This window comes from Podarcis filfolensis, assembly GCF_964270895.1.
Source record: "Podarcis filfolensis genome assembly, chromosome: 11".
NCBI lineage: Eukaryota > Metazoa > Chordata > Lepidosauria > Squamata > Lacertidae > Podarcis > Podarcis filfolensis.
The window spans coordinates 11,122,529-11,137,000 of NC_139613.1; the positions used below are offsets into that span (position 1 = coordinate 11,122,529).

Consider the following 14,472-nt stretch of genomic DNA (forward strand, 5'->3'; position numbering starts at 1 on the left):
TAAAATAAGCCTAACAAAAACATACACAGAGAAGTGCTTCGAGCCCTCACAGCTGTCAAGCAAAACTAAAATCACGTGCAGACAGTGCCTGCCAAAAGACTGAAACCAGAGAGGATGTGAGCAGGAAGCATGGGCAGAACTTCCTTAATCATCAGAATTCCCTAACCCACAACACAGCCTCTAGCCCGGCTTCTTGTCCCAGAATCTACAGCCTTGAGCAATCCTTCCTCTATGTTTGCAGGACTAACCGAGTTTTGCAATAGCTCTCAAACCCCATCACTATGAAGGTGACTATTATGTGTCTTTATGATCATTGTTGGAAAAATGTTTTTATTTTGACAAATCTATATACCCCTTTCTCCCAGAGTTCAGATTACCTGGAGAATAGGTTATGCCCAGGGTTACCTTGTGAGAGTCACAGCTGGATGGTGATTTGAACACCCACCTCCATGAGTCAGGTTTACATGTTCTATTACACCAAACAAAGCACCTAAGTCCCATACCCCTTCAAAAGCGCCAGATTGGACAAATACACAGAAAGTTTCAAGGGCTCTACAGCCTCACACTCCTGGAGTCTTGTATGTCTGCATTTCAATGCTTGTTTATTTATTTTAGCAAATAAAATAAAGCACCATGAAAAGGAGGGGGTCCATTGTATCACTGCTTCTCAAATGTTTTAACTAACACCATGCACATATATGGTAAAGGGTTAAGAAATGGGTCCCCCAAATGCATGTTTGAGTTAAATGTGGGTGCTGGGTGTGAAAAGATCGGAAATGTTTTACACTACATACCTTTTCGTAACCCGATTAGCATATCAAGTATATTCAGGTTGACTCTCATCTAGGGAAATGCATGAAGAGATTTAAGCATGCAATATGGGACTCTCCCCCTGACTTCTCTGACTTTGGAGTTCATGTTTGGAAATGCACTCCAATATTTTATTATTACTCCTAACACATTCTAACGACTGTGTCACAAGCTGAAGTGATTTCTTATCCTCTGAATGAGGAGCTCCCCATGTCCACAAAGATAAATTCATTTTTATTTGTGGCAGGGTCAGAGATTAATTGCTTTGCATGTTGAAAGTCCCTGGTTCAATCTCCAGCTAGAAGGGCTGGCAGAGACCCCAGCTGAAATCCTGGAAAGCTGCTGCCTTCCAGTGTAGACTAGATAAACTACTGAGCTAGATAAACTCAATACAAGACAACTTCCTATTTTCCTACTCATTCAGAAGTCCAATACCGACAGCTGCCTCTTGATGTTGGCACTCAAAAGGCATAATTTATATAAAATACAAACAGACAGACAGGCATGACAATATTTTCTTTAGCAGGTTTAGAAGTTTGCCTCCTTTTTAATTTTTGACCTCTGTTCTGGAGATTCAATAAACCAAAGGCTAGGTTTGGGGCTCTGTTTCTTTTCCCCCCTTCTGACCTTCCTATTCTTATTGCAAGGAAGTTTGGAGTTGTACAGACTCCAAGAAAGCTTCGATTGGGGGCTGCCTGGTTCTCCTCTTTAGAAATGGTACTACAAGTTTTTGTGATGTCATCACACGCAGCAGGTGAGACCAGCCACCAAATTTGGGCTGGAGACAAAGCAAGCCAACCAGCAGCGGTCACCAACCTATTCTCAAGGTGGTCATTGAAACTTGTTCCTGGCCTGAATTCTCTGCTTGCTGTGCGGTGTGCCTAACACTGTCCATTTTTGGCCGCAAATCATTCTGGATGACTCTGTGCCTCATAACACAGAGCAAAGCTTGTAGTGAATGGAGCGGTGAGATACTTACTGCAGCCCTGCCAGCAATGGCTTCAGTACTGACGGTGCTGAATGTAAGGCTATAAATTCGCAAGCAGCTGAAGAAATGGAATGTGCACACATAATGCCCACCCACTGAAATCACACGAAGGTCAAAAAAGAAAGAAAAAAAATACCTAAAATACCTAACACATTCCAGTTTCGGACTCTGGGAACTCTGATGTATTAATATTCCACAGTGGAAGTTACAAGGATATGCCAGTAGCATATTTTGATATATACTAATTCTGGATGGAAAACATCTGTCATCAAGATGCATAATTACCTTGCTTGGTTAGGTTACCACATTTCTGTTAAGTTACCACTCTTCAGTAACTCTCTCAAGAACTGTAATCTTAATGTCCATCTGGCCCTGTTTTCAAAAAGCTCACAAATCTTTCACCATTGTAAAGTTTCCTTTACAAAATAAATCACTCCATCTGCAACTACTCTACCCCAATTATTAATGCTCTGGAATTCAGTTTCTTGCAGTGCAAATTTCACAGGAGTCATCATAAGAATTTAAGAGGTACCCTACACTATCATATTAAGACCCAGAAACTTGTTTCCAACAATGGCCAACCAGATGCCTCCAGGAAGCTCACCAGCTGAAGAGGAAGATAGCAGCCCTTCTCAGCATCTGGTAGGCTGCCTCTGAATCCAGAGGTTCCATATAACTGTAATGGCTAATACCTGTTGATAGAGACCTAACCTCTATTAACTTGATTTGATTTATCCTCCATCCCAAATGTGGAGTGTACAAAAGACTGTCTGAAGAAATTGCAAACTTAAATGGCAATTTCCAGCTAAATAAATCAGCTATATTGTATTTTTTGTTTTGCCTTTATAAAGCACAGAGGTCCTCCCATATTACCTCTATTGAAATTTCAAGTACTTTTTAAGCCTAAGACTTTTCAGTCAGCAAAGAACAAACAAGGTAACAATGGGTAAAAATGAGCAGCCTAGTTAGCAGGGGAGCCATTTACTATTCTTAAAACCTTTGGAGCTTTTCCCCCCTTGTTAAACCATCATTTAACTAAATCCATTTTTCATAAAATTACTATTTATGTCAAATGAGAACTTTAATAACATGTAATGTACCTTCAATTTATTACCTTTCTATAGCATTGTATAAGCTATACTTGTCCTCAAAGAAGTGTCAAATTGGGTTGGGAGAAACAACTTACATTGGCCTAGTTTGCACACAACATAAACTAGGTACAGTACAGTCATACCTCAGGTTACAGACACTTCAGGTTGTGCGATTTCAGGTTGCGCACCGTGCCGAACCCAGAAGTACTGGAATGGGTTACTTCCGGGTTTCGGCACTTGCACATGCACAGAAGCGCTAAATGGCGCTTTGCGCATAAGTGCCAAATCGCGACCCGTGCATGCGCAGATGCGGCGCTGCGGGTTGCGAATGTGCTTCCCGCACGGATCATATTCGCAACCAGAGCGTTCACTGTAATGTAAATAAAGCACAAAAGAGCTTTTGCTCCTCCCCTGCTTGTGACTTTGCCACACTGGAGAGGAAATGAGTCTGAGTCTGATTTTTAGATGACTATCATATCTCCTCTCAGTCTCCTCTCATCAAGGCTACCCTACTTCCTCAACCATTCCTTCCAATGCTTGGATTCCAGACCCTTGGTCATCTTGGTTGCCCTCTTCTGCACATTCCAGCTTGTCATTCTTCTTCTTAAACTGCAGTGCCCAGAACTGGACACAGTACTCCAGGTGTGGTCTGATCAAGGCAAAACAGAATGGTACTACTGAGTTCCCTTGAATGGGACACTGTACATCTGTTGATGCATCCTAGAATAGCATTAGCTTTTCTTTCTTTTTTGCTGCTGCATCACACTGCCAAGCTAAGTGTCCCCCATCTTATATGTGTGCAGCTGTTTTTTCCTGCCTAAGTGCAGAACCTTACATTTGTCCTTATTGAAATTCATATTATTAGTGTGGGTCCTGTTCTCCAATCCGTTAAGGTCAGAGTGAATCCTGTCTTCCATGGCATTAACTATCCCTCCCGTCTGCAAATTTGGTGACCATCACCTCAATTTCTTCATCCAAGTAGTTAATAAAGATGCTGAACAACAATGCGCCTAGGACAGAACTCTACAGCACTGCACTTGCCACTTTTTTCAGGGTAAGGAGTTAGTGAGTACTCTTTATGTATGGTCAGACAGGCAGCTACAAATCTACCTAAGACTTACATCACCCAACCCACAGTTTACCAGCTTCACTGCAAGAATATTATGGAGCTGATCGTACAAAATGGGACCAATAGCCCTTTGCCCATCCATATCAAAGGGGATGGAGCTCTAGCTGCTATGGTAATACAAGCTCTGACTATACATGGTATGTACAATTGTACTGTAGAATGTAAGCAAGGATTCTAACAATATGTCCTTCTGAACAGGTATTTATTTTTCAACATTCCTCAAAATGTTTTATGACAACCACATCTTTAAGTGGAACAAGCCATTCACTATAAAATGGTGACAACTCTCCCCCCCCCACAAAAAAAACTACTCGGGGGGGGGGTTGTTACCTGAGGTTATATTAGCCTGGATTAACTATGCCTCTTATGGCAACTTTGTCACTGAGCATGCCTGGCAAAGCAGGTATCATGTGAGTAAGGAAAATCCATTTAGCCTCATCCACTTTTAAAGGCAAATTCTACTCAGATTCCTTCATGTTAGTGGGGTTTTTTTGCCTCTGGATGAAACATAGTTCCTTTGTCCCACCCACTTGGCTTTTGGAAGGCTGGAGAAATAACCTGGGCAACTGTTTTAGGTACTTTCAGAAATGTTAAATTCTACCATGGGGGCATAGAATGCTGAGCTGGCCAGGTGTAGTCTTGAATGCAGACATCTCAACTGGCCAACTTTTGTTTTCTAGGTGCAAATAGCACAATATAATTTTGAGAACTGTTTAAAATGTACAGATGCACTAATGTTTGTTTATTCCTCTCCTCACTCATGCCTCTTACAGAAAACATTTTTTTCAACAGGAATTTCTTTGCGGTGCCACAAATCTATTTATGACATGTTCTTTGCTATGCTGACTCTGTAGTGGCATCAGAAACTAAATAGCAGGAACATGTAGTACGAAAAGTAACTGCAATAAACAACAATAGCCTTTGCTGGTGGTGGTGGTGGGGAAACAGAACAGGACTTAATTCTTACGCAAATAACATTTTCTCAATCTGGTTTGAAGGAACTGAATCCCTGATAAAGTACTTCTGGGGAAGAGCTACTTGTTCAACATTGAGGAGCATATCAGAAGCATATACCACACTTGAGGATTGTATCTTGCAACATTTAATTGCAGGTAGTTAACATAACTTGCATACCAACCTTTATGACAGATGCCAAGCAACAGATCCTATAGTGTGCTTGTTTTGCAGTAGCTCACACCTCACTGTGAAAAGGTGCTTCAACCACTTGTTATGAACTGGGAACGGAGATTGGGGAAACAATGTATTTAGATTGGCTGCTACTTCTTTCCTTACTTCTTGGTAGAATCAACAAACTAGTAGTTTACAATCCAGGCTGCAGAATATATTACTTGACAGCTACTGGACTAGCAAATCAATCCTATGCAAGAGTTTATTTCTAGGTAGACAACTCTTAAGTTCAATGGGACTTATACCCAAAGTAAATTGTGCATAGGATTCTAGCCTCCAGGGAAATACTAATGAGGCAGATAATCCAACCTATCTTCTGTGCAAATTTAAATACATCCAAGCTTCTCTTGTGTGTATGGTGTATATAGGTGGAACTGTAAACCTTCATTTTCTGCTCTTCCATTGATGCCTACGGGATGAGTTTTAGTTACCCTTGTATTTTGGTGGTGTATATTCACCAAACAGGTGGGCAGGATCAGTGAATGGAGTCAGGATGCAGTGTCGTTTTATTCCTCTCCCCACCCCAGCACACTCATTTCCCACACTTGACACAACCCTTTTTGCCCTAATCTCTCTCTCTCTCTTCCCACCACTTAGATTTGTGCCAGTATGGCTTGAACACAAACAGTCTAAGCAAATGTGCCAAGTTATGTCGCCAGCTTAAGAAGAGCTCAGCCAGGGTGAAAAATATATCAGCTGGAATTGTGGGGATGTGTTGTATGTGGGAGTCATGATTGCACTGTAAATGGTCACACAATTTCTTAAATTCCCTAATGCCTGCAATTCTCTTAAAAGGAGTAACTGTGAACACTCCAACATATTTCTTCTGCTTTTGTTTGTATAAAAGGTCCACATTTAAAAATGCATTTTTCTTCTTTGAAAGTATGATTTCCTGCTTTTGTGCAATGTAGTAAGATCCTCAGGATAGCTATAAATAAAGAATCTAGAGTAAACAGGGCATAAATTTGAGAGCAGAAGAGCCTTTTTGTCATAAACATGAAAATAAAAAGCAGGCACCCAAGAAACTTCAACCTAAGTCACATAAGAAACGATGGGACAGCTATTTATTTAACATATAGTTTGTAACGGGTTTTTTAAAAATATTCCCAAGGATTAAGATGCCCAAGGATTAAGACATTCTGGGAGATGCTTTATAGTGAAATGAAAAAGGTATTTAAATATACCTTCCTGAAGAAACCAGAGGCCTTTCTCCTGGGCATGGTCGGCCAATTGGTGCCAAAGAAGGATAGAACTTTCTTTATGTATGCTACAACAGCAGCAAGAATACTCATCGCAAAGTATTGGAAGACACAAGATCTACCCACCTGGGAAGAATGGCAGATGAAGTTGATGGACTATATGGAACTGGCGGAAATGACTGGCAGAATCCGAGACCAGGGAGAAGAGTCGGTGGAAGAAGATTGGAAAAAATTTAAAGACTATTTACAGAAACACTGTAAAATTAATGAATGTTAGAAGGATGTTGGAATGAAACCATATGGCTTTAGTAGGAATGTTATAAAGAATTAAGTAAGAATAGATTGTTTAATGGGCCAAAGGGGAAAAAATAAGGTTAGATTGGGCTAAGATAAATTATAGGACAAAAAATGAGAAAGCTGGAAAGGATTTGCTGAAATAGCTAATTGAATTGGAATACAAAAAAGGGAGGTGTGAGGAGGTCGTTGAAACAAGTAAATGAAAGACAAGATATGGAAATATTGGATATGTTTTTAATTGTTTTTGTTCTTGCTTTTGTTTTGTTAAGATAAGTATTGTTTTTGTTTTCTATTTTGTATTGTATTGTTTTGCTTTGTTTAACTCTTTTTCTTCTTTTTGTAATCTTTAAACTCTTAATAAATATTACTTTTTTTAAAAAAATATTATTACTTCAATAAAGACTTTTAGGGAATTACACCTAATTCTGGGCATCAGAGTTTAAGAAAGATATTGACAAGCTAGAATGTATGTAAAGGAGGGCAACCAAGATGATTAAGGGCCTGCAAACCAAGCATTATGAGGAATGGTTGAGGGAGTTGGGCATGATTAGCCTGGAGAAGATAATACCAAGAGGTTATAGGATAGGATAGCCATCTTCAAATATCTGAAGGGCTGTCACATGGAAGATGGTGCAAGCTTGTTTTCTCCTGTTCCAGGGGGTAGAACCCAAACCAATGGATTTAAATAACAAGAAAGGAGATTCCGACAAAACATTAGGAAGAACCTTCCGATAATAAGAGCTGTTTGATGTCTACATCGGAAGGTGGTGCACTCTCCTCCTTCGGCGGTTGGATGGCTATCTGTCAAAGATTCTTTAGCTGTGATTTCTGCATTGCAGAGGGCTGGACTAGATGACCCCTCGGATCGCTCCCAACTCTACAATTCTATGATCTGCCTCTGAGATTTAAAATAGACTTCCATGGCAGCTCTAATCTCTAAATAGTGTTCTCTTTTGCCAGTTACCAAGGTAATAAAATCCACAGGACTACATGCCCCCAAAGGCAGTCTATTACGTGGAGAGAAGAATAAACATGCATGCTCTCTCCACTTAGTCCCTGACGCCCCTAACCATGGGGATGTCATGTTCAGATACTATCTAAGTGCATAATTTCTTATGTGTGCAAGCTAAAAGTGTATATTATTCATCAGCAGATTTTGTCAATAAACTGATTACAAGATTTGACTTACACATGTTGAATTTTATGCGCATAAGATAGTGTTCCCTTCTGGGTGCCCTCCAGATCTTTTTAGACTATAACTACCATTATATCCCACCACTGGGTGGGGATGATGGGAGTTTCAGTCTAAAACACACTAGGTTGTGGAAGGATGGTTTACGACAGGGATGGCCAACTCCCAAGAGACTATGCTTTATTCACAGAGTTAAAGACTGGCAGTGATCTGCCCCCTTTTTCTGGGGTTCAGGTCAAGGTTGTTGAGCTTTTTAAGTGAGGACGAAAGCCCCATTTTTGGGGGTGCAGGGCGGTTTAAATGTTGAACTTCTTTGGGGGAAGCCAGTGATTGTCTAGTGATCTACCACAGACATCCAGTGATCTACCGGTAGATCACTATCTACCTGTTGGATGTGCCTGATTTAGGACATAAGTGGGAACAGGATTTGGCTGGCTGGTGGGCTTCTTACCTCCCACAGCCTTGTGGGCTAAGTTAGACAGGTGGACAGGGCTATCCACCTGTCAATCAGCTGGCATCACAATGACCAGTTTTTGCATAGCATGAGCATGGAAGCCTTAACCCTGTGCTCTGCAAGCTCCAACAATCAGCTGATTATTGAGCTTTCATGCACAGGACTATGCAAGTCCCGCTGATCAGCTGACTGATGTCCTTGCAGCCCCACTGTGCCTTTATATGCCCATACCTGACAACATATGAAGTTAGGTGTATGGCAGGTGGGCATGGCTCGGGCAAGCATAATTAAGCCTGTGGGCAGGAGGATCCCCACCACGAGTGCTGGATATATTTGAATTTTCCCACATGGACAGCTGAGGATGCTAGAGATGAAGGTCAGTGGGCCAGTCTCCTCTCCACATGATGGACACGGGTAGGAGGAAAGTATAGTCCAATTTGCCCTACTGAATAAGTACATCACATGAGTAATCTTTAAAAGGTTATCTAGCCTGAAGCAGAAAAGCTGTTGGTTCTGGAATGTTATTGTGACATGGGATGAAATACAGGGAAAGAGGATTGTTAATATTTTCTAATAATGAGCAATAAGTACTGTTTATTAAATAATAAATGACTTTCAGCATATGCAAATCATATGCAAATTAACCAAATTTAAAGTAGCTGATTAATCAGTTAAGAAGCACAATGACTAAAAATACTTTTAAAACACAAGAGACAGCCAAACTTTTGAAGTGTTTATCAAATAACAAAAAAAATCACATGCTATATAGTACTTTGGTTTAATGGAAATGCTTTTATCACTGACCACACCATCCACAAGGAAGTGATAACTTGATTTTATGACATCACAAGTCATGTCCTTATCAGACAAGCACAAACTGAGAAACAGGGTACTTGGTAGAAGCAACAGCAGAAAGCAGAAGCTGGAGGATTGGAGACATTGGCCAGGCAAACATGAAACAATACATGTATTCCCTCCTTAAATCTGCTTTCTGTAAAACCCATTTCTTTTTATTTATGGCCTGATTCAGCACAAAGGGAAGCATGTCAAAGTAAAAGTCACAGTAGCATAACTTTGCTGATCTGAGTCAGTCCCTAACAAGTCAGTTGACTGCTAACAGAGGTAGTTAAAAGCCTGGTGGCAGCATCTGGCCTGAGGTTATATATTCAGTTATAATCAGAGCTAAAGTTTTTAAAAAACAACAAAATCAAGTTTTTGGGAGGAAAGGATAGGCACTTAAAATTTACAGCAACAAATGATGTCTATCCTTGTATCTGCAAAGCCAGCTATGTCTGCTTCAGCTTTTTATTTATTGCTTCACAGGTCACAAAAGCCTGGCGCTTTTGTTGTGTCCTTGAATACGCCTTCCCACCAACTTCAGGTTATTGTGTTCCCAGACAAAAAAGGACAGATGGGGGATAACTCTGAAGAGGAGGAGGGGTGACAGGAAAGCAACTGACAATTAACTCACAGAGAATGGGAAAGGATGAGTGGCATTAATTCAACTAGTTTGGTTTTGTGCTTTTATGAAACTTGGAATACAGTACTCTACACTGTAGATGGGAGAGGAGGGGGACAAGGAAAGCACAAGCTGTGGAAAAAGTGGCTGCGACTCATCTTTATTTGCCTATTGCTTTACAAAGGGGCTCTGCTAGTTATCTTCTAACCCACCCCTCTGATACTGCACCAGCTTGGATTATGCCAACCCTTCAACTATAAATTATTATATCCCAGTAGATCTGTCGCCAGAGTTCTCCCTTCCCACACTTATATTACCACTGACATCGTTACAGACCACCTACAGCAAGAAAACAGCATCTTCCCAAGTGTATCCCTGCAGATAGCAAATCACCACATAGCATGCAGTTAAGATATATCAAATCCTTCATTGAAAGAGCTCTCAGAACCATACAACTGAAGTAGCCCTTTATTGTGGTAGGAGTCCTTTACCACAGGCTATAAGGTGCTTGTGTATATTAGCAATGGCCTCACACCACATTACATGTCTATCTTTCCAAGGAAAATGGGACCTATTCTCACAATGAAGACTGAGCAGGTGACAAGTGCATCATTAAGTGAGCTACATGACCAAGTTGGGGACTGAACTCTGGTCTCCCTAGTACTCTTAACATCACACCAGCTTTCTACCAGGAAGTCATCTCAATATTCATGCCTCTTGCCAGCCCCAGGCATTGAATTCATCACCTATCCCAACTCAATTCTTTCCTAACCTCCCCCTGGCCTGAAGGGTGGAGATTCCACCACACCCCAGGCAATCTTTTCCACTGCTAAGTTATGCTTATTTAGAAAGTTTTTCCTAACATCAGGCTTCGATATCATCCATTCCAAACTCTGCAACAATAAGACTTTGTGCACGGTTCTACTTGCGATAAATGTTTTATTCGTCTTCTCCAAAATAACGCTTCCTGAAAGATCTCTGATCCTTTCTTTACGAGCAATATACAGTATTCCCATCCCCACTTAATGGAAGCAAACATTATTTCTAAGTGTCTGTTCTTAATAAAAAAAAAACAAACCCCACAGGCCCTACTCAGTTCTACCACCCATACAACTAAGTTGTTACTGTCTGTGAAAACTTAAGTCACCAAAATCTGCTCATGCTTTCTGTGGAACATGCCCAGGCCTGTCCAAAGGTCTCCTACATTTAGTTTTACAATACCTTGGACCTTTCCTTCCCAATCCAGCTCATAACTCTTGCGCAGCTTCCCTTTCTCTACAGGTCACAGGAACACCAGAAAGCACCTCACATTTCGGAACGCCACTTCCTCACCCACCTGTTGGTATTAACCCACCACCACCACCACCAAGGTAACCCATTCAGCAATCCTGTAACCCGGCAGGGCACCTACCAATCCCAACCCCCCAAGTTCCAAAACCAAGAGGTCTTCTCAACTTCTAGCACATGTCAATCCTGCACATAGCTGTCAACTTTTCCCTTTGCAAAAGGGAAATTCAATTATTTTGAATAGGATTCCTCGCAGGAAAAGGGAAAAGTTGACAGCTATGATCCTGCATCGCCCGAGGTCGCACCCCTCCAAACCCCTTATCCTCCAGACAATTTCCCCCTCCTCCCCATTACCCCCACCTGGCATCCTGGCAATCCCAAGGTTCAAACCCGACTTCCTCCTGCTCCGAATGCCCGGGGGTCTCCTGACCCACCCCGGAACTTCGCCTTCGCTCCAAGTCATCCCATTCCATCGGACCCAGCCCTTCCCAGTATCCCATTGCACTTACCCTTGGCTTCCCTGGCCTCGTGCAAATTTCGTGTGTGTGCATTCAATGGGGCATGCTACCCGCCCGCCCCCCTCGTGCTTCCCATGCACAAGAGAACAGGGCAGCCTCCAACAATGGCAATAATAATAATAATTAGGGAGGCCTCGCCCGAACCCAGTTTATCCAGATTCCCCCCCCACGCACCAGCCTCTCCTCTTCCTTCCCCAGTGCCCACCTAATTTGGGGGCCCCGATCCCCGATCTACTCAGCCTTCCCCAACCCCAAGGCCTCCTCCTGCTCTCCTTCCCACCCCCGCAGCACTCACCCTGCCGCCCCACAATCTCGGCCACATGCTCGGAGCTGGGCACCGGCACGCACTCGGTGGTGTTGACGCTCTTCCTCCTCAGCAGCGCCGCCTGCTCGCCGTTCAAGGCCGGCACCGGAGGGATCCCGGCCGCCGCCGCCACACCTCCTCCGGGCGGCCCGTAGCCCTGCGAGAGCATCGCCGCCATCACGCCGCCGTGGTGGGCATCGTCGCCGGGCCCGTACAGCGCCCCGCCGAGCGCCGCCTCCTGGGCCTCGAAGGCCGAGCCGGAGGAGAGGGGCGGCGGCAGCATGACCGAGCCCAGCCCGGGGGGCAAGGCCGGCGGCGGCGGCGGAGGCAGCAGCAGGAGGGAGGCCGCCGGGACGCCGACGCCGCCGCCGGGCTCCAGCAGCAAGTCCTCCCCGCCGCCGCCTCCTCCTCGGTCGTCGTCGTCCTCCTCGTCAGGCGGCTCCTCCAAGTCCAGCTCCAGGTCGCCGCCGCCGCCGCCCTCGGGGGCCGCCCCCTCTTCCTCGCCGCCGCCGCCCTCCTCTTCCTCCTCCGGGCGCTCCAGCGACGGAACGGGCGCCGCCTCGCCCAGGCCCAAGCCGGCCAGGCGTTCCCTCAGCAGCGGCGGCGAAGGCGGCGGCGGCGGCGGCGGCAGCAGCAGCGGGTGATGGTGGTGATAGTGGAGCAGCAGGCCCGGCGGTGGCCTAGGCGGCAGCAGCAGCCCCACCAGCTCGGGCGGCTCCTCCTGAGGCGACGGCGAGGCGCTGCCGCTCGGCATGGCCTCGGCAAGGCCGCCGCCGGCAGCAGCAGCGGGCGGAGAAGAAGGAAGAGGAGGAAGGGGCGACGCGCTGGGGCTACTGGGCCCTGCTGGGCGACATGCTGCTGCTGCTGCCGGCTCTCCCGCGGCGGCGGCGAGGACGACGGCCTCCTCCTCCTCTTCCTCCTCCTCCTCTTCTTCTTCCTCCTCCTCCGCCTCTTGCGGGGCTTGAGGCGAGGCGCTGGCAGCAGGAGCGGCGGCGGCGACGGCGACGACGGTGGTGCCGCCGCCACGGCCGCCGCTCGGCTCAGCGCTTCTTTTGTTCCATGGCGGCTTCCCCCCGCCGGCTCCTCCAGCAGCAGCAGCGGCGGCGGCGGCGGCCGCAGGCGGCGGCGGCCCAGGCAGCTCCAGCCCCGCCCCGCGCCGCTCCCCCAGCCGGGCGATTGGGTGGTGGCAGCGGCGGCTCAGCAACCGCAGCAGCAGCCGGCGCTTGGGCAGGGCCCCGGGAAGGCGGTGGCTGCTGCTGCTGCCGCGGCCGCAGGAGGAGGCGGCGGAGGTGGAGGGGGGGAAAGCGGCTGCTCCGGCCGCGCCTGGACGGGGAAAGGGGCGCGGGGCGAGAAGAAGCGGCGGCGGCGGCGGCGGCGTTTGCGGAGAGGGCGGCGGCGGCGCCTGCTGCTGCTCTTCTCCCTCCTGCCCTCTGGTCTCCTCAGACACCATCCACGCGCCCGCCCGCTCGCCTCGGGCCCAATCTCGCCGCCAGGCCCCGCAGGATTGTTGGGTCGGCCGGGCGGGTATTGTGACGGGGGCGGGAGGGAGGCTGAGGCGGCGGCGGTGGCGCCGGCCGGGTGAGCCGAGGCCTTGCCCTGCCTGCCCTCCGCGGCCTGGCCTGGCCCAACCCCTCACTCACCCCGGCCTTCGGTCAGCTTCCCGCTTCCCTCCCTCACCCCGCGTGGGAAGAGGAACGGAGGGAAGAGGGAGAAAGGCAGAAGCGCCTGAGGGAGGGAAGGTTGAAGGGCACCAGCCGCGCTGAGGCGAGGGAGGAGCAGGAGACAATGGATGGGCGCCCGTCCAGAGATTATATGCCATCTTTTTAAATAATAATAATATATTCGACGGGTTCACACACAAACACCCGCAAGCGTGCCTCTGAACATGCACAGAATGCACGCACCTGCGCGCACACAACTTTTTTATTTACTTTTTTTTGCAAGTCTCGCCCCCCAGAAGCTTCCCCAGATCAAAGGCATGGCTTCCACCCAGGAAAGCCTGAGCCTCCTTTTTAATAAATGGCAGGGTGGCACCAGCCCTGACAGAGAGAGAGTGGGGGGAACTCGCCCAGTTCCTTTCAGAACAAGTTTCTGCTGAAAATCTGCAAAAGTGCATGTGAATTTCTTTCTCCAAAAGAAAAGGTTTTTTGTTTTTTTTTTGTTTTAACAGTGCTGCCTGGAGAGTTGCCTGGAAAAGGTTTCTTGGGTGAGCAGGCCAAGTTGCCTTTTGCAGGCTGGGGCTAAGTTACCCCTTGTCAATTTTCAGCTGCTCACCATCAGGTTTCTTAAAAGTGGCAGAAAGGGAAAATGTCTTCCGTCTTTATTTAATTTGTAAACTATCCTCCATCTGAAGATCCCAGGGTGGTTCACAACTTAAAAATTAAAAACCAGAACACAAAATACATAATAGAACCAAAACAACAACACCCCCCACCATCTAAAAAGGCCATAGAATGTTTAATCAGTTCAAGGCCTGCTTATGTTATGATATATAATGAAAGCGCCAGGCGAGCCGCTCTGGAGAGAACATTCCACAAGTGGGGAGCCACTGCAGAA

The 14,472-nt window shown here is 46.2% G+C and overlaps 1 protein-coding gene across 1 annotated transcript in view; it reads right to left on the reverse strand.

Annotated features, from left to right (window-relative positions):
• MEX3C (mex-3 RNA binding family member C) overlaps positions 1-13,392 on the reverse strand; it is a 30,916-nt gene extending 17,524 nt beyond the window's left edge. The window contains exon 1 of the mRNA XM_083575584.1: positions 11,908-13,392. Within this exon, the coding sequence (XP_083431710.1) occupies positions 11,908-13,366 (1,459 nt within the window). The 5' untranslated portion in view covers positions 13,367-13,392. The remainder of the gene's footprint in view (positions 1-11,907) is intronic.
• Between the last annotated feature and the right edge of the window lie 1,080 nt (positions 13,393-14,472).